The sequence below is a fragment of the Sorex araneus genome, chromosome 6 (assembly GCF_027595985.1).
Source record: "Sorex araneus isolate mSorAra2 chromosome 6, mSorAra2.pri, whole genome shotgun sequence".
Taxonomy (NCBI): domain Eukaryota; kingdom Metazoa; phylum Chordata; class Mammalia; order Eulipotyphla; family Soricidae; genus Sorex; species Sorex araneus.
This window is the reverse complement of record NC_073307.1, coordinates 88,622,754-88,641,443: the sequence shown is the minus strand read 5'-3', so window position 1 is coordinate 88,641,443 and position 18,690 is coordinate 88,622,754. Positions and strand designations below refer to the sequence as shown.

Genomic DNA, 18,690 nt, shown 5'->3' with positions numbered 1-18,690 from the left:
AAGGGTCCGGGTTCTGGAGGGTGCAAGGGAACAGCAGCAGGCGCAGTGCCAGGGGCCCCCTCCCCAGCCCTGGGCCCCACCCAGGGGGGCATCTGGCTGTCAGCGGCCAGGACGGGAGGGCGAGAGGGGGGCCCCCCAGGTGGGACCCCTTCATTGCGTCCCTGAGAGCTCAGGGCAGCGAGGGCAAGCGGGGAGGGGGGTGCAGGTAGGAGGATTACAGGGGGCTCATCCCGATCATCCTTCTCGGCAATCCCCCACCAGCTGCCCCGGGCCTCGTCCTGGGGGGGCGGGGGCGGCAGGTACAGGGAATCCCCCCCAAAGGAGGCATCAGATGCAGAAGGGGATGCAGAGGGAAGGGCTCCCCGTCTCCTTCCCCTCCAGCGGCTGGTTGCTCATCGCTCACTCACGTGACTCTCTCGGGGCCTGGCTGGGGCCAGAATGGCCAGGCGGGGCTCCGAGAGGGACAGGGCTGGCGGCCCCGGGAGCAGCTGGCAGGGGTGTGAGGCCATTTGCATGAGGGAGCAGGTGGCTGAGATTTCCCTGACAAATCTCAGGTCCGGGTGGGGGCAGAGGGTCCCTGGGAGCAGTGTCCCCCCCCACACACACACACACCCCGCAGAAAGGCACAGGAAGGTGGCAGTCGGCCTGGGCCGTCCAGGTCCTTTTATTGAGGGAGGGAGGGAGGGTCCCCCGTCCAGTACCCTCCCCCCGGGCCAGGCCCGGGCCCGAGAGATGAATCACGGGGCTGGAGGGGTGCTGAAGTTAGGGGTCCGAGGAGTCACCCCAAGTACTGTGCAGGAAGCAGTCCCTGGACACCACCAGCTGTGGCCTCCAAACTGCCCATCTCCCCACTCCAGCCCCCCCCCCCGCTTTCTCTCCAGGGGGGCGCACTGCCATGTCTGTAGAGGAGCTGGGGGGCTGCCGGTGGGTCGCCCGATGATCTCTGGGTGCATCTGGGGTCCTCTGAGTCCAGGCCGGGAAAGCTTTGGTCAAGTCTGAGAGGCTGGGAATGCCGGGAGAATCTCTGTTTCTGTTCCCTGTTTCGGGGGCCTCCAGGGGGAGTCTTGGACGTGACCAGGTGACCAGAACCACCTGGAACTGGCTCGGCCCTCACAGCTCCTCTCGAACCCGCGCCCGCTTCCCAGCCTCATTGTGGGTCTTCGGGAGTCGGCGGCTGGGGGGCTCTGGGGAAAGGTCTTTGCTGGCCGTTTCTCCCTCCTCCTCCTCCTCCTCCTCCTCCTCTTCCTCGTCCTCCTCTTCCTCGGATGCTTTCAGAAGCTCTTGCGCCTTAGTCCACTCCTGGGGGCATGGACAGGGGAACGGGACGGGAAGAGCTGCCCCGGGGTCAGTCCCCACCACCCTCCCTGCCCCCTCCCCCCTCCCCCCTGCTCCCCTCACCTGCTCCTGGTACTCAGGTGCCCACGTGTGCCACAGGGCCAGGGCGCAGCGCCGGCCCCGCGTCACGGCCCACACCCCGTGAGGGTTCTCGCCGCCAGAGCTGAAGGCCACGAGCCGTCCACAGCGAGGCTGGACCTGAGCCTGGGGGTTAGGGGGGGCGCTGGTCAGCTCCCAGAATGGACCCTCACAGCACTCACAGGACGAGGCCCCAGAGAGGGGCAGGGGTCGGGGGTCCGCAGACCTGGGCTCTGGGCCCACTTCCACCCCGGCCTCCGGGGACTGTCCTGGGGCGAGTGGGAAATGGCCTTGACCTTTCCACACTGAGAGCCTACGTGTGAGGTGAGCTGGGAAGCGGGGGTGCAGCTCCAGCCATGGTCTGGTGGGGGAAGAAACTCGGGGACCCGCCCCAGGGAGAGCCTGGATTACAGTCGGGGCCACAGAGCCAGAGGTGTCATCACCTCTCCTGGCCCCTGATCAAGGCCCTGACCGGAAGGCTCTGACCGGAAAGCTTCCATGAGCCAGGAAGTAGAGTTAGTAGGCCTAACCTCTATTGATCACCCAGTACTGGCTCTTTCTTTAGTTTATTTTTCAGGCCACACCACACAGTGCTCAAGGTTAACTCCTGGCTCTGAGACACTCGGGAATCACTTCTGGTGAGCAACCACATGGGATGCCGGGGATAGAATCCCGGTCAGCCGCATGCAAGGCAAGCACCCAACCCACTGTACTATCTCTCCGGCTTACTGACTCCTTAATACAACCTTTTAAAATAGGATCGATGGGACCCAGCTAAGCACCGGCTTTACATGCAGGACTGGGTTGAACCCAGCACCCCATGGTCTCCTAAGTACAGCCAGGAATGACCCCCCCCCCAAAACAAAACAAAACAAAACCGAGCTAGGAGTTGCTCTTGAGCACTGCTGAATGTGGCCCACAGACAGAAATAAATTCAAAATCAAATAGTGGCAAGGAGATAGCTCAAAACGCTGAGCATATACTTTTCACACAGGTCTAGTTTTGCTTCCTGAGCACTCCCAGGATTGACCCCCCCAAAAAAAATAAAAGCCATGCTGGGAATAGCCCCCCCAGCAACACTCAGCATGGCCCTGAGACAAAAATAAACAGATGTTATTAGCATCATCTCCACTTAGGGAAACCGGCTCAGAAGACCCAGCTGTGAGCTCAGATCGGGGGGCAAGGCCCCTGCACCTCTCACTGCACCCACACTATGAGGCCACCAGCTGCGGCCTGCTGTGGGGGGAAGGACTAGGTCCCACCCTGAGATGCCTGGAGCAAGCCGAGGGGATGCCTGGCTCCCTCCTGCCAGGGTCAGCAGGCTCTGGAGGGACCCCCTGGGGGTCTGCTAGCATGAGTAGGGGGTATTCTCACCTAACTTAAGAAGCCCACACCACAAGCCCACGGTGGGGAGCCCCGGGAAGCAAAGGGTTCAGCCCCCACCACCATTTCCCTGCATTTGCCTCCAGGAATCTGTTTTGAATGCTGACCCCACACCTGTCACCCGCACCATCACCACCACGTGACCTGTCACCGTCCCCTACCGTCACGGTGACAGCATCTGGCTCTGTGAAGAACAGATTCCCGCCCCGGAAGTCATCGTTGAGGTAGAGGAGGCCACTGGAGAGAGAGGAAACAGGAACTGGCCACGGTGAGACTCCAACTCAGCCCCGCCTGCCGCCCCCACCCCCCGCCGGCGCCCCGCTGCTGCCCACCTGTAGTCCCGGTAGGTGTAGGCTGGGGGCTCCCGCCAGCACTCCCCGGTGTCGGGGTCCAGGACACAGTTGTCGGCATGCACCGGGTGGCTCAGGTCCATGCGCTGCGCCTGCTCTCCTAGGAAGCGGGGCGCCTCGTGCCTGCTCTGTGCCCCCTTACCAGCCAGCGCCCCCCACAGCAGCTCCGGGGGCTCAGCTCCCCACCGGAGCGGGGGGAGGGCACCGGGCTGCGGCAGGCGATTTAGCGGTGCTGGGGCCCCCCGGTTACCTTCGATGGCGCTCCGGCACACCAGGTGGGTGAAGGAGAGGTGCAGGGGTCGCTCCGGGGAGAAGTAAGCCTGTGTCACGGTGCGCGCCCGCTCGCTCGCCTCCAGCAGCAGCCGCGCGCCCTGGCCCCGCACCGTCCTGGCCCGGGCCAGCTGCGGGAAGAGGCCATGGGAGTGGGGGGCAGCACCCTGGGGCTGGGGACTCCCCTAGCCGGGGTCCACAGCACCGTGGCGGGGGCCTGCTCCCAGTCCTGGGAAACCCCAGCTCCTTCTATAAGCCCCGCCCACATTAAGCCCCACCTTCCGGGAGGCCCCGCCCACATCAAGATCCGCCTCTACCATAAACTCCGCCCACACTAAGCCCTGCCTCTTCTATAAACCCCTCCCACACCAAGCACAGCCTCTCCTATAAGCCCCGCCCACACTATGCTCCACCTCCCGAGGCCTGCCCACATCACGCAGCACCTCTACTATAAGCTCCGCCCACACTAAGCACTGCCTCTTCTATAAACTCCTCCCACACGAAGTACTGCCTCCTCAATAGCCCCACCCACACTAAGCTCCACCTCCCTGCAAGCCCCGCCCACACCAAGCACCGCCTCCCTAGAAGCCCCGCTTACACCATACTGTCTCCCGGAGAAGTCCTGTCCACACTAATCACCGCCTCTTAGAGAAGCCCCACCCACACTAAGCCCCGCCCCTAGGAGCCCCGCCCACACTTAGCTCTGCCACCCAGAGCAGCCCAGTCCCTTTGAAGCCCCGCCTCCTTGGAGCCCCGTCTTACACGGCCCCCCTTTCTAGTTCTGGAGGAGGGAGGCTCCAGGATGCTCTCACCTGCGCAGCTTTGAGCACTGTGAGGCCCTGGAAGCGTTCGTGCGGAGTGTGTGGGGAGCGGCGGCCATGGGCTCCGGTCCCTGCAGCATCCTAAATAGGAAAGGGGTTGAGTCCTGGTCCCTTGTCTCCCCGCCTCCCACCCAGCAGGCCCTGTGAAATTCTCGCCCGGATGGAAGGGGTCGGAGCACAGGACTCTGCAGAGGCTCCTCCGGTGGGAGCCATCGAGGAGAGAGGGGCAGCCGGGGAAGGGGGGGCAAGGCCCGCTCATTGGGTCTGAGATGGGAGAGAGGGGTCTCTCTGCATCCGGGCCCCAAGAGGAAGTTTGTTCGGCTGAGTGGGAGGGTGGCGCTAATGTCACGCTCTGCCCCTTCCTTGGGCACGCTGGCGAGACAAGCTTGGCGGGGGTAAGAACCCCAGATGGGGAGTCCCAGGAACCACTCTGCCCTCAGCTCCCCTGGAATCGGCATGTACCTCTCCTGACACCCATTCTTCAGGCTTCCTGCATCATGGGGGAAGTCCCCCAGCTCGGATCCCCTGGACACTGAGCACAGCTTTGAGCGGCCACTGAGTCGCCCCTGCCGCCTCACCTTCTAGCCTGTGTCCTGAACACTCAGCACATGCCAGGCAGGTGGGGGGTCGGCGTGTTTCTGCTCACAGTAGTGCTCAGGGCATATCCCTGGCTCTGCGCTCGGGGGTCACTCTTGGAGGGCTTGGGGGAGCATATGGGACGCTGGGGATGCTGGGGATTGAACCTGGGTCAGCCACGTGCAAGGCCAGAGCCCTACCTGTTGTACTATCGCTCCAGCCTCATCATCATAACTTAAAAAAAAAAATGTTGTGGGTGGGCCCATATCTGGTGGTGCTCAAGGGTTATTCCCAGCTCAGTGCTCAGTTTAGACAGTGCTTGGGTTACTGTATATGGTGCCAGGACTTGAATCCAGGAGGCCCACAAAGTATTTGCTCCAGTCCATTGAGTCATCTCTCCATCCCCTCTGATTATCTTCTGTTTTATAGTTTTTCTTTTTCTCCTTCCTTCCCTCCCTCCCTTTCTTTCCCTTCTTCCTCCTTCCTCCTTCCTTCCTTCCTCCCTTCCTTCTCTTCTTCCTTCCTCCCTCCTCTTCTCCCTCCCTCCCTCCCTTCCCTCTCTCCTTCCTTCCTTCTTTCTTCTCACTCCCTCCCTCTTTCCCTCCCTCCCTCCCTCCTTCCTCCCTCCCTCCTTTCTTCCTTCCTTTTCTTCCTTCCCTCCCTCCCTCCTTCCTTCCTTCCTTCCCTCCCTCCTTCCTTCCTTCCTTCCTTCCCTCCCTCCCTCCTTCCCTCCCTCCCTCCCTCCTTCCCTCCCACCTTCCTTCCTTCCTTCCTTCCTTCCTTCCTTCCTTCCTTCCTTCCTTCCTTCCTTCCTTCCTTCCTTCCTTCCTTCCTTCCTTCCTTCCTTCCTTCCCTCCCTCACTCCCTCCCTCACGGTGCAGTGCTGAGCCATCTCTCTCGCACCCTTTAGCTTTGGGCTGGACTCACTGTTAGAGCACGAACCTTGCCTACAGGAGGCCCTGGGTTTGCTCTCCGGTTCCACAAAAAAAAAACAAACCAAACGCTATCTTTAATTTTTCTAAAACTTTCTCAGGTGTCCCCCTCTCTCCGTTCCCTGGAAATCAGGAGCTAAACTAAGGCAGCCGCGACACCCGGTCCTCTCGCTCGGCCTCCTCCCCCTTTCCTGTCCCGCTGCATTCTCCACACGGCCACTAGAGGGATCCTCGAGTTCTCCGGCTGCGGCCGCCCACGAGCCCCCCCCTCCAGCACTCTGCGCAGCTGACCACCATCTGCAGCAACATCCGGAGTCCTGGGGCCAGAGCGGGTAGGGTGTTGGCCTTCCACGTGATTGACCAGGTTGAATTTCTGGCACCCCCTGGGCGAACAGAGTCGGGAGTAAGCCTCTGCATCGCTGGGTGTGGCTCAAAAAATAATTTTTTTTTTTGGTGTGTCTCAAAAACAGACACAGAAGACCGTTCACTGCCCCTCCTGCCCCCTGCCTCACCCCTGCCTAATTCAGTCTGAACTAGGCAGTGAACACTGACCACTTTCTTTTTTACTTTTCTTCTTTTTTTTTTTTGGGGGGGTCACATCCGGCAATGCACAGGGGTTACTCCTGGCTCTGCACTCAGGAATTACTCCTGGCGGTGTTCAGGGAACCATACGGGATGCTGGGAATTGAACCCGGGTCGGCCACGTGCAAGGCAAACGCCCTACTTGCTGTGCTATCGCTCCAGTCCACTCTTTTTTACTTTTTCTTTTTTTCTTTTTTTTTGCTTTTTGGGTCATGCCCGGCGATGCTCAGGGGATCCTCCTTCCTGGCTGTGCACTCAGAAATCACTCCTGGCGGTGCATGAGGGACCCTATGGGATGCTGGGGATTGGACTTGGATCTGCACATCAAGGCAAACGCCTTTCCCCCTGGACTATTATCACTCCGGCTGCTCTTTTTTTCTTTTTTTAAGCTGGCCACACCCAGCAGCCCTCAGGGGCTACTCCTGGCTCCATGCTCCGTGATGACTCATGGTGATGCTCAGGGGATCCGACTAGGGTGACCCATGGTGCAAAGCCGGAGCCTTAGCCTCTGATCACTTTTTTTGTTAGTTTTTGTGTCACACCCAGCAAACACTCAGGGATCACTCCTGGTGGGGCTCAGAGGACCATATGGGGTGCCTAGGATTGAACCCAGTTAGGCCGCATGCAAGGCAAGCACCTTGCCCACTGTCCTACCACTTTCTACAGTTGTCTGAGCACTTTCCAGAACAATAGCTCAACCTTCAGACACAAACACTTTGGTTTCCGTTAAGAGGCGAGGCGAATAGCCAAAATCTGGAAAAAAACAGAGTGCCCCAAAACAGATGACTGGTTAAAGAAACCTTGGTACATCTACACAATGGGATACTATGCAGCTGTTAGAAAAGATGAAGTCATGAAATTTGCATATAAGTGGATCAACATGGAAAGTATCATGTTGAGTGAAATGAGTCAGAGAGAGAGGGACAGTCATAGAAAGATTGCACTCATCTGTGGAATATAAAATAACAGAGTGGGAGACTAACACCCAAGAGTTGTAGAGATAAGGACCAGGAGGTCTGCCCCACAGCTTGGAAACTGGCCTCACATGCTAGGGGAAAAGGCAGCTCAGATAGAGAAGGGACCACCAAGTAGAGTATGTTGGGAGGACCCATTCGGGTTGGAAGATGCGAGCTGAAAGTAGACTATAGACCGAACATGAAGGCCACTCAATACCCCTATCACAAACTACAACACCCAAAAGGAGAGAGAACAAAGGGAATGCCCTGCCACAGAGGCAGGGTGGGGTGGTGGGGGATGGGGTGGGGGTGATGGGAGGGATACGGGGATCATTGGTGGAAGAGAATGGGCACTGGTGGAGGGATGGGTAAACGATCACTGTATGAGTGAAATGCAAACACAGAAGTTCTTAAGTTTGTAACTGTACATCACAGTGATTCTCTAATAAAAAATTTTTAAAAAAGAAAAAAAGGGGAGGCGAGGAGGCTAGAGTCCCACCATCCTCTCTGGGGCTGGCCCAGGCTCCAAGTCCACCCCGGCCTCTCCCTCCAACACCCCCTTCCCTGCTCTGGCTGGCCCTGCCCCGCCGATGACTCTGCATCTCAGAGGAGCTATCCGCAGGCGCACAGGCTTCTTTTATCAAACTTCCCGCCGCACTCTCCAGACAGTGCCCCTCTCCCTCACTGGAGGATTCCCAGTCCCCAGCAGGGGACGGTGGGGTGAAGGCGGAACCTTGATTGAGAGCACGGAGGCTTCCCAAAAGGGCAAGGCATACTATGACCATGAACGGTCACTGTCCCCAAACTAGGAGGGGCCTGTGGAGGGAAAGGAAGCCTGAGGGACAACGGAACAAACCAAGCCCCAACTCTCTGCTATCCTCATCTTTTTTGTTTGTTTGTTTTTGGGTCACACCTGGCTCATGCACTCAGGAATTACTCCTGGCAGTGCTCGGGGAACCATATGGGATGCTGGGAATTGAACCTGGGTCGGCTGCATGCAAGGCAAACGCCCTCCCCGCTGTGCTATCGCTCCAGCCCCTGCTATCCTAATCTTTTTCTTTTCTTTTTTGTTGGGATGGGGGGGTCAGGGGGACCCTATAGGGTGTTGGGGAATCGAACCCGGGTCAGCTGCGTGCAAGGCAAGCGCCCTCCCCGCTGTGCTATGGTTCTGGCACCTCCTCTCCCTCTCTTCGGCCTCTGAATACTCTGCCTGGTTCTGCTTTTCTGTGAGGCGGAGGACCAGCGCCTCATGCACAGCTGGAAGGTCAGGGCAGAATGGCGGGGGCGGGGGGAGTGGTGGGGGTCAGGTGCCACCTGCACAGACCCCCCTACCTTGGCCAGCTGCAGCAGCTCCCCACACTCGGCCTCGGTGAGCAGCCCGTCCAGCACCACCCTCTCAGACCCGTTCAGCTGTCTGGCGTCCTGGGTCAAGGTCACCCCTTCCAGGAGAAGGACATCTGCAGGCAAGGGACAGGGCAGAGGGGGTGGGCTGAGACTCCCCAGAGGCAGCTCAGGCAGGAGGTGGCATCCCTCCCCCCCAACTGTGGGCTCCTGCCCGCCCTCCCTCCCCGCCCAAGGACTCACCCTTCCAGTGCGCCAAAGGCTTGGGCTGGGGGGGCTCGTCGTCCCAAGGCCTCTTCTCCTGATCCTCTCTCAGGGGCAAGAGACATGCTCAGAGGGCGGCTCCCTGCGCCCCGCCCCCGGGACCCCCCATCTTCACAGGGCGGCTCCTACCTGAGCTTTGCTCTGAGGACCTCGGGGATGAGAGTCTCGGGGGTCCAGGGATCCTGCGAGGGGGGGGGGGGAAGTGGCATCACTCACCAAGGCCAGCCCCGATCCCAGGCCTTAGACTCGAAACCAAGCCAGCTGGGGCCTCTGGCTTCCTCCGGGAAAATCGGGGAAACCAGTCTTCCCCCCACACCCTCCACCCCCGACACTGGGCACAACCTGGAATAATGATGCTACAACAACTCTGTGTGTGTGTGTGTGTGTGTGTGTGTGTGTGTGTGTGTGTGTGTGTGTGGCAGAGGGTGGGGGCACACCCAGCAGAGCTCAGGGGCTACTTCTTTTTTTTTTTCTTTTTGGGTCACACCCAGCGATGCTCAGGGGTTACTCCTGGCTTTTGCATTCAGGAATTACTCCTGGCGGTGCTTGGGGGACCATATGGGATGCCGGGGATCAAACCCAGGTCGGCCAAGTGCAAGGCAAATGCCTTACCCGCTGTGCTATCGCTCCGGCCCCTCAGGGGCTATTTCTAATACAAGCATAGCTCAAGAGTTGCTTCTGGCGGTGCTTGGGGGACCATGTGGTACAGGGATCAAACCTGGGGCTCTCATATGCGAAGCAAAGCATGTGCTCCAACCCTTTGTCCAATGCTATTCATTTTTTTGCTTTTTGGGTCACACCTGGAGATGCACAGGGGCTACTCCTGGCTCATGCACTCAGGAATGACTCCTGGCGGTGCTCGGGGGACCCTATGGGATGCTGGGATTCGAACCCGGGTCAGCCGCGTGCAAGACAAACACCCTACCCGCTGTGCTATCGCTCCAGCCTCATCCAATGCTATTCATCTTCCTCCTTTTTTCCTTCTTCCTTCTTCTCCTCCTCCTCCTCCTCCCCCCCTTCCTTCTCCTCTCCTCCCTCTTCTCTTCCCCCTCCTCCTCTTCCTCTCTCCTCCTCTTCTTTCAGTTTTTATTTTGTGCCACAGCCAACAGTGCTCAGGGCTGATTTCTGACTCTTCTCAGGGATGACTCCTGGAGTTCAACCTCCGTGGAGGACCTTATGGGGTGCCCAGGACCAAACCCCACTGATCTTGTGCCAGGCAAGCACTCTACCTGCTACACTATCTCTCCAGCCCCCTCAGAAGCTATTCTAAGAGCTTTCTCCACAGAGGCAGAATTTCTCATTTAAAGTGTCTCAGCTCTGAGGCCGGAGCAATAGCACAGCGGGGAGGGCATTTGTCTTGCATGCAGCTGACCCGGGTTCCATTCCCATTATCCCATACGGTCCCCTGAGTACCGCCAGGAGCGATTCCTGAGTGCATGAGCCAGGAGTAACCACTGAGCATCACTGGGTGTGACCCAAAAAGAAAAAAAAAAAGAAGTGTTTCAGGTCTCTGGACCCCAGTCATTTACAATTTTAGAATTCCAGGAGCGAGCGGCCACAAAAGCGGCTGTGTGACCTTTCATGAAATATTCATAATAAACAATAGTAAATAAATGATCTAGCATCTGCCGGTGGCAGACGGGCTGGAATGGTGGTGGCAAAATTCGAAATGAGGGTGGTGGGGAAGGTGTAACGGTGGCGGGATTGGTGTTGAAATATTGAATGCAATCAATGAATGTGAACAACCTTCACTGTCACTGTCACTGTCATCCCGTTGCTCATCGATTTACTCGAGCGGGCACCAATAACATCTCCATTGTGAGATGTTATTGTTATCGTTTTTGGCATATCGAATACACTACGGGGAGCTTGCCAGGCTCTGCCATGCGAGCGGGATACCCTCGGTATCTTGCCAGGCTCTCCGAGAGGGGCGGAGGAATCAAACCCAGGTCGGCCGCATGCAAGGCAAACGCCCTACCTGCTGCACTGTCGCTCCTTATGAAAATAAAATTTAAAATATCAAATGCCTCCTTATTAGGGTTATCTTGTTTGGGGATATAACTCCCACAACAATAGTGAGTTTTGTGTTGAAATATGGAACGTAATCAAGGTGAAGAGAAAATAAAGTGAAATTCATCAATTATACCGTTGGGGTGGGGGGCGGGGCGTATACCGGGGATTTTGGTGGTGGAATATGGGCACTGGTGAAGGGATGGTGTTTGAATACGGTATAACTGAGACATAAACTTGAGAACTCTGTAACTTTCCACATGGTGATAAAATTTAATAAAATAAATAAATACATAAATACATAAAATTAAAAAAAAATTTTCTAAAAGTGTCTCAGGGGGCTGGAGCGATAGCACAGTGGGTAGGGCGTTTGCCTTGCACGCGGCCAACCTGGGTTCGATCCCCGGCATCCCATATGGTCCCCTGAGCACCGCCAGGAGTAATTCCTGAGTACAGAGCCAGGAGTAACCCCTGTGCATCGCCAGGTGTGACCCAAAAAGAAAAAAAAAAAAGTGTCTCAGGACAGGAGAGAGGCCAGCAGCCGAGTTATTCTCCAGGCAGACCCGGACGCTGCTGGGCCCAGATGTCTGGAGCCTGGGCGGGATGGGGGCAGAAAAAGTTTTGCCAAAAGCCCAGTGCTCCACCCTCCCACATCCGGGTCCCACCGCTGCCAGGGAAACGTCAGAGCTTCACAAATGACCTCGGAGAGACACCAAAGAGACACCGGCGGCTGGCAGTCCCCAGCTTCACAGCTCCTAAAGCACGCGGCCACATATGCAGCTGGGCAACACCTCCTAACTCACAGAGCCCCACAGAAGCCCAGAAAACAGGTGGGAAAGCTCGAATTAAAGCCACGGAGCTCAGTGAATGAGAACAGAAGCCACTAAGCTCGATTCCTTCTTCCCTCTCAGAGAGCTCAGCAAGCTACCGAGAGTATCCCGCCCGCACGGCAGAGCCTGGCAAGCTCCCCGTGGCATATTTGATATGTCAAAAATAGTAACAACAAGTCTCACGATGGAGACGTTATTGGTGCCCGCTCGAATTGCACCTAACTGCTCAGTAAAACCACAGCTCCTGACTTTAGCAACACCATCAGGAGATACATGTTGCAACAGGAAATATCACTTGTATCACTTGTCATCCCCTTGCTCATCACCAGTTATGTCTCCATTCCTCCCTGTCACGTGCTAGTGTAACAGGCGATATAAAGTCAATTATTTTGTGCCTGCTCAGGGCACAGACTTGAGGAGGGAAACTGGGGACATTGGTGGAGGGAAGTGCATGTTGGCGGTGGAAGGGTGTTGGAATACTGAATCCCTGAAACAGCCATATTGTGAACAACTTTGGAACTCATGATGTTTATATTCTGAAAACAAATAAGGGGCTGGAACAATAGTACAGTGGGTAGGGTGTTTGCCTTGCACCCGGGTCCAATCCCCAACATCCATAAGATCCTCTAAGCACAGTCAGGAGTTATGCCTGAGTGCAGAGCCAGAAGTAACCCCTGAGCACCGCTGGGTGTGACCCAAAATGCAAAATAAAATAATGGGGGGAAAAAAAGTGTCAGGACTGGAGCCATAGCACAGTGAGTAAGGCGTTTGCCTTGCACGCGGCCGACCCGGGTTTGATTCCTATGTCCCTCTCAGAGAGCCGGGCAAGCTACCAAGAGTATCCGCCCGCACGGCAGAGCCTGGCAAGCTCCCCGTGGCGTATTCGATATGCCAAAAACAGTAACAACAAGTCTCACCATGGAGATGATACTGGTGCCCGCTTGAGCAAACCGATGAACAACGGGACAACAGTGCTACAGTGCTACAGTCAGAGGGTGGGAGAGATAGTACAGCAGTAGTGTTCTTGAATACAGCCAACCCAGGTTTGATCCCCAGCACCCCATAGAGTCCCCTGAGCCCTTCCAGGAGTGATCCCTGAGCACAGAGCCAAAAATAAACCCTGAGCACAGCGCCAGGAATAAACTCTGAGCACAGCCAGATGTGACCCAAAAACCAAAAATAGATCAATAAAATGTTCAATGCCCGGCCCTGCACGATCCCTGAGCATGGTCAAGACTGATCCCCAAGCACGAAAATGTGCGAATCTGTAACTATACCCTCACTGTGACTCACTAATTAAAAAATAAATAAATAAATAAATAAAAAAGACTGATCCCCAACCACAGAGCGGGGAGAAGCCTGTTACAGGTCCAACAGTTAAAAAAAAAAAAAGTCAGGGTCAGAGTGATAGTACAGCAGGCAGGGTATTTGCCTTGCATACCGCTGTCCCAGGTTCGATCTCTGACACCCCGTATGGTCCCCCGAGCCATGACAGGATTGATCCTGAGCACAGAGCCAGGAGTAAGCCCTGAGCACTGCTGGATGTGGCCCCCAAACAAAACCAAAATCAAGCAAACAAAAGAAACATAGAGTTAATGGGGCTGGAGCGATACCACAGCAGGTAGGGCGTTTGCCCTGCACGCGGCCGACCCGGGTTCAATTCCCAGCAACCCATATGGTCCCCTGAGCACCACAGGCAGTAATTTCTGAGTGCAAAGCCAGGAGTAACCCCTGAGCATCGCCAGGTGTGACCCCTCCCCCCCCAAAAAAAAGAAACATAGAGTTAACGCTATTGTAACCGTGTTACCTAAATTACAATAAGAAAGAGTATACATGTGGGGCTGGAGCAATAGCACAGCGGCTAGGGCGTTTGCCTTGCACGTGGCCGACCTGGGGTTCGATTCCCAGCAACCCTTATGGTCCCCTGAACACCACCAGGAGTGATTCCTGAGTGCAGAGCCAGGAGTAACCCCTGTGCATCGCAGGGTGTGACCCAAAAAAGGAAAAAAAAAGAGTATATATGTATGTCTATATCCTGGGGGGATACTGGGGGTCAGGGGATGGAGAAGGATGTCACTCACAGGATCCTTGAAGCTCGCCCCCAAGTGCTCCACGGCGTAGTAGAGCTGCCTCTTCTCTCCCAGGGACCGCAGGATGAAGCGCTGGATCTCCTGCGGGTGAGGCAAGGAGTGAGGCGGGCTGGCTCGGGTTCTAGGGGACCCCCTTGCCGAGTCTCTGTGACGCTCCTCTTTCTACAGCTCCCAAGTCAGGGCGGAGGGTGCGAGTGTACTCAGTACTCTTGCCTCTGTACTCAGGGGCCGCTCATGGTGGGGCTCAGGCAGCAGCTGGGGTGCCGGGGATCAAACCCGGGTCGCCCAGGTGCAAGGCCAGCGTCCAATCCACTGTACTATCTCCCCGGCCCCGAGTGCAGGAACTTTGGGGGCCTGCTTGACCCGGGCTCCCCCCGCCCAAGGCAGGTGTGCATGGGGTACCTCTCTGGGCCCAAGGCCCGGTGTCGGCTCTCCCAGCTGGGCCTGGTACTGGTCCAGGGCCTTTTTGGCAGCCTCGTCCTCCGGATAGAAGAGCAGGACGCTCAGAACATTTTCCACAGCCTGGGACAGATTCCCCACTGCAGAGAGAAGAGTCCAGTGGAGGAGAACAGCAAAACAGGAGGGGGGGAGGGGGACTGCGGGGGGGGGGGGGCAGAGCGGGACCCAGGGACTCCAGGCCCCCATCCCAAGGCTCACTCCAAGGCTCCTCTCCAAGGCTCACGCCACCTACCTTCCTGTGCAGCCGGAGTTGGAGCAGGAGGGCAAGAGAAGGGAATAAGGTGAGAAGCAGCAAGCGGAGAGCCCTAGGTCCATCTCCAGCACTTTCCCCGACGGCGCCCACCGCGCCCCCCGCCCCCCCCCACCAGCGACAGGACAGAAAGTAAGGCCTTGCACGCCGCCCACCGGATTCGATTCCCTGTATCCCCCTAAGGTCCCCTGAGCACCGCCCGGAGAGATCCCTGAGCGCCGAGCCAGGAGTCAGCCCTGAGCACTGCCCGACGGCCCCGGGTTTGACCCCCCCCCCCCCGGTCTCTCATATGGTCCCCGAGCACTGTGAGGGGCGACAGGGGGGCTCAGGAGGCCAGGGTATCTCTCCGCATTCCCAGCCTCGCTCACCCCCACCCCGGGGTGCGCGCACTGACCTTGCGCATGCGCCTCGTGCAGTTGCCGCAGCTGGCTGGGCAGGAAATCGGGGACGGGGAAGCTGCGACCGGGCCGCGTGGCCGTGTCCTCCACGCAACGCTGCCGGCACTGCAGGACCCGAATCCAGTGGCCTGCACAGGGTCCGGGCACCTCTCAGTGTTGCACCCGCTGTCTCCCTCCCGGCCCTGGGGAGCCCCCACGGCCCCGGCTTCTTACCCGCAATGGCCTCATAGAGGCCCCCCTGGCCGCCAGCGCTGTCCTCCTCGCGCTGCAGTTCCTCGGACCCCTCGCAGCCCGCCCGGCAGCCCTCCAGCTCGGCCAGGCTCTCCCTCAGGGCGTCCTCCAGCCAGGGCAGGGCCAGGCCGGCCTCCTGCTTCCCAAGGAGCTCCAGGCCCGTGTCATAGGCTGCCTGGGGACAGGGGAGGAGAGCGGTCAGTCGCCAGGGGGGGGGACCAGGTAGTACTGAAGAGATGGGGCCATGCGCTGTCTCACCCAGCTGTGTTCAGCGCCTGAACCTGGCTCCGCGCTCAAAGGATCACTCCTGGAGGTGCTCAGGGGACCATACGGGATGCCGGGGATGGAACCCGGTCAGCCGCGTGCAAAGCAAGTGCTGTACCATCATTCCGGCCGCAGGGCCATCTGGCTGGGGGCCATGGTGCGAATCCAACTTGGGCAAAGCCCTACCTGCCCTACTAGCTCTCTGCCCACAGGTTGTTTTTTTTTTGAGGGTACACCGGCGGTGCCCTGGGCTGACTCCTTTTTTGGGGGGCCACACCTGGTGATGCTTGGGGTCAGTCCTAGCTCTGCACTCCAGAATCACTCCTGGCAGTGCTCAGGGGACCCTATGAGATGCCGGGGATTGAACCCGGTCAGCCGCGTGCATGGCAAGAGCCCAGCTGGCCTTCAGGGCTTATTCCTGACTCTGTGCTCGGTCAGGGGTCACTCCTGCCGAGGCTCAGGGGAATCTTGGTGCTCCGGATCTAACTCAGCTGGCCGTGTGCAAGGCAAGCGCCCTACCCGCTATACTATCTCTCGGGCCTTCTCTCACTTGGGACAGGGACCCCAGACCCCATGTCCCCCGGGGGAAGTCAGGAGAGAACCTCTCAACCAGGACACAACATTCCCAGTGGGGTGGGGTGGTGGGTCACACCTGGTATACTCAGGGGCTACTGCTGGTTCTGTTCTCAGGGTACCTGGTGGTACCTGGGGACCGTGTATGGGGCCAGGGATCGAATCTGGGTCAGTTGCAGGCGAGGCAAATGCCTTTGTTCTTGTATTCTCTCCTGCCTCAGAACCCAAAATCATTTGACATGAGCAGACCTCAGGAAGTAAACTAAACCCCACAAAGGGGCCCCCAGCCTCCACCTGGGGTAAGAGGACCCTGACTCGGAGTGGATGTGGCACAGGCTGGGCGGGGAGGGGGATGTGTCTCACCCAGTGTGGGGGTGTCTCCAGGTCCCGGAAGCTCTGGGGCCGCACCCCAGACATCCGTCTGTACTTAGCCATGTCTTCCCGCATCTGCAGGTGCGTTGGGTTGGCTACGAAGAAGGTGTGAGCAGCGGCCACCGCCAGATCCAGCTTCTTCAGCTGCGGGGGCGGGAAGGAGGAGGGGGTCCCTGCCCTGAAGTGGAGGGGTCAAACCTCCGCTCCCCCAACCCTGACCCTCCTGAGGCTGCCCCCTCCCGGGGCCTTCTCCAAGACTGGTCGGAATTGACCCCCTCCTAGCCTCTAGATTCCCCCTCCCCGCCCCCAGCCAATATTGGGGGGCTAAGGAGAAGGGGGGGTGCATAGAAGGACTTCAGGGCTGCAGAGAGGTTAGAGGAAGTGAGGCGGGGAAGTGGCAGACACCTGAGCCGGCTATAGAACCCGAAGGTCTCTAGGACCCGGAGTTGAGGGGTGCGATCAGTGCCGCCCCCCCCCACACTTCTCAGCCACGTAGGCAGGAGCTACTGGACCAGGAGCCGCGCAGTGTCCACTGCCCGCTCACCCCAGGGCCAGCTGGCTCAGGATCCCCTCCGCCTGACTCCCGCTTCTGCCTTGCCCAAGCTGCCCCAGGCAGCGGTCCCAAGCGGATGGTGTGTGTGTGTGTGTGTGTGTGTGTGTGTGTGTGTGTGTGTGTGTGTGTGTGTGTGTGTGTTGGGGGGGGTGTCCCCACCCCGCCCGCTGAGCTTCACGCGCGCCCCGGAATTCCGAGTCTGCCATCCCCCCCACTCTCCGGGAGGCGGGGCCGGCCCTGGGCGAGCCAGGGGTGCAGCGGCCGGGCGGGGCGCCCCCCACCTGGTAGTAGGCCCGCTGCAGGTAGTTGTAGGGCTCCCGGCGCTGGAAGGCGGCCCGCAGCGCGCTGCCCAGGCGGAACCGCGCCGCGCCCCCGGGGCCCAGGCGCCGCGCCCCGCAGCGGGTCAGGCAGTCGGCGCGGCCGAGCGCGGCGCGCAGCAGCCGCGGCTCCCAGGGGCGCGGCGCGTCGGGGGGCCCCGGCTCGGGCTCGGCCGCGCAGCGCGCCCCGCAGTCCCGCCGCGCGCGGCCCAGCGCCGCCCGGCTCCGCAGCGCCTCCCGCAGCAGCGCCACGGCCCGCGCCCAAGCCCCGGCCGCGTAGGCGCGCAGCCCGTCGGCGTAGAGCAGGTCGGGGGCCTGCAGGGGCGCCCCCGGGGACAGCGAGGCCAGCCCGGGGGGCTCCGGGGAGCCCGGGGGAGGCAGCAGCAGCAGCAGCAGCAGCAGCAGCAGCAGCCGCCGGAGGAGCTGCAGCATCGTGGCGGGGCGGCCGCGCGCGGCCGAGCGCGGAATGCGGACGCCGACGGGGGAGCGAGGGAAGAAGGGGGGAGGCGGGCGGGGGCGGGAGGGGAAGGAAGGAGGGGACCGGAGCCGAGGGAGGGCCCCGAGAGAGGGGGATGGAGGAAGGAGCGGGCTTGGAGAGCTGATGGGGCCCCAGAGCGAGCCCCGGGAGACGCCAGCAGGAGATGGGGTGGGAGAAGTCTCGGGGCGCCCTGCGGAAAGTCTCCGGCACAAGGAGGGTGACGTGCGGGCTGCCACACCAGGGCTGAGCCGGCGCCCGCCCCGGCAGCCGGAAGAGCCTCTCTGGACTCCCCAGGCACGGCTGGGGCCCTGCCCACCCCTCCACGTTGGGTTCTGGAAGAGGAGCGGCACCCCCGCCCCCAACACACACACACGCCCACGTACACACAAACACACACACTTCTGGTAAAAGAGCTTTAGAACAGAAGGGGGAAAGAAGGGGATACTAGGGCCTGTAAAATCTAGTCAGGCCCAAACCCTTTTCCTGCAGGAATTGGGGGGAGGAGTTGGAGCGTGAGGGTAATCACATTGACAGAAAGGACTGGGACCTCAGGGCTGATCCCCAGCACTAGCAGAAAGAAAGAAAGAGAGAAGGAGAGAAAGAGAGAGAGAAAGAAAGAGAGAAAGAGAAAGGGAGAAAGAGAGAAAGAAAGGAAAGAAGGAAGAAAGGAAGGAAGAAGGAGGAAGAAAGAAAGAGAGAGAAAGAAAACTGCATCCACAAAGCGGAACAAAGAATCTCCCTATCCAAGGGGCTGGAGCGATAGCACAGCGGGTAGGGCATTTGCCTTGCATGCGGCCGACCCGGGTTCGATTCCCAGCATCCAATAGGTTCCCCTGAGCACCGCCAGGGATAATTCCTGAGTGCAGAGCCAGGAGTAACCCCTGTGCAGAGCCAGGTGTGACCCCCCCAAAAAAAAATCAAAGAAAAAAAAAATCAAAGAAGAATCTCCCTATCCAAACCAGCAAATGGCAAACCGC

At 58.9% G+C, this 18,690-nt stretch overlaps 1 protein-coding gene across 1 annotated transcript; it reads right to left on the bottom strand.

Annotated features, from left to right (window-relative positions):
- Positions 1-651: 651 nt before the first annotated feature.
- On the bottom strand, positions 652-18,081 carry P3H3 (prolyl 3-hydroxylase 3). Its single transcript, XM_055143246.1, has 15 exons — positions 17,200-18,081; positions 16,357-16,509; positions 15,139-15,331; positions 14,922-15,053; positions 14,221-14,357; positions 13,810-13,899; positions 9,018-9,070; positions 8,868-8,935; positions 8,616-8,740; positions 4,229-4,318; positions 3,397-3,547; positions 3,129-3,246; positions 2,958-3,033; positions 1,399-1,539; positions 652-1,299 (listed from the first exon to the last, which is right to left on the bottom strand). Exons 1-15 carry the CDS (start codon positions 17,665-17,667, stop codon positions 1,111-1,113), a joined length of 2,184 nt encoding a protein of 727 aa, XP_054999221.1. The 5' UTR covers positions 17,668-18,081; the 3' UTR covers positions 652-1,110.
- Between the last annotated feature and the right edge of the window lie 609 nt (positions 18,082-18,690).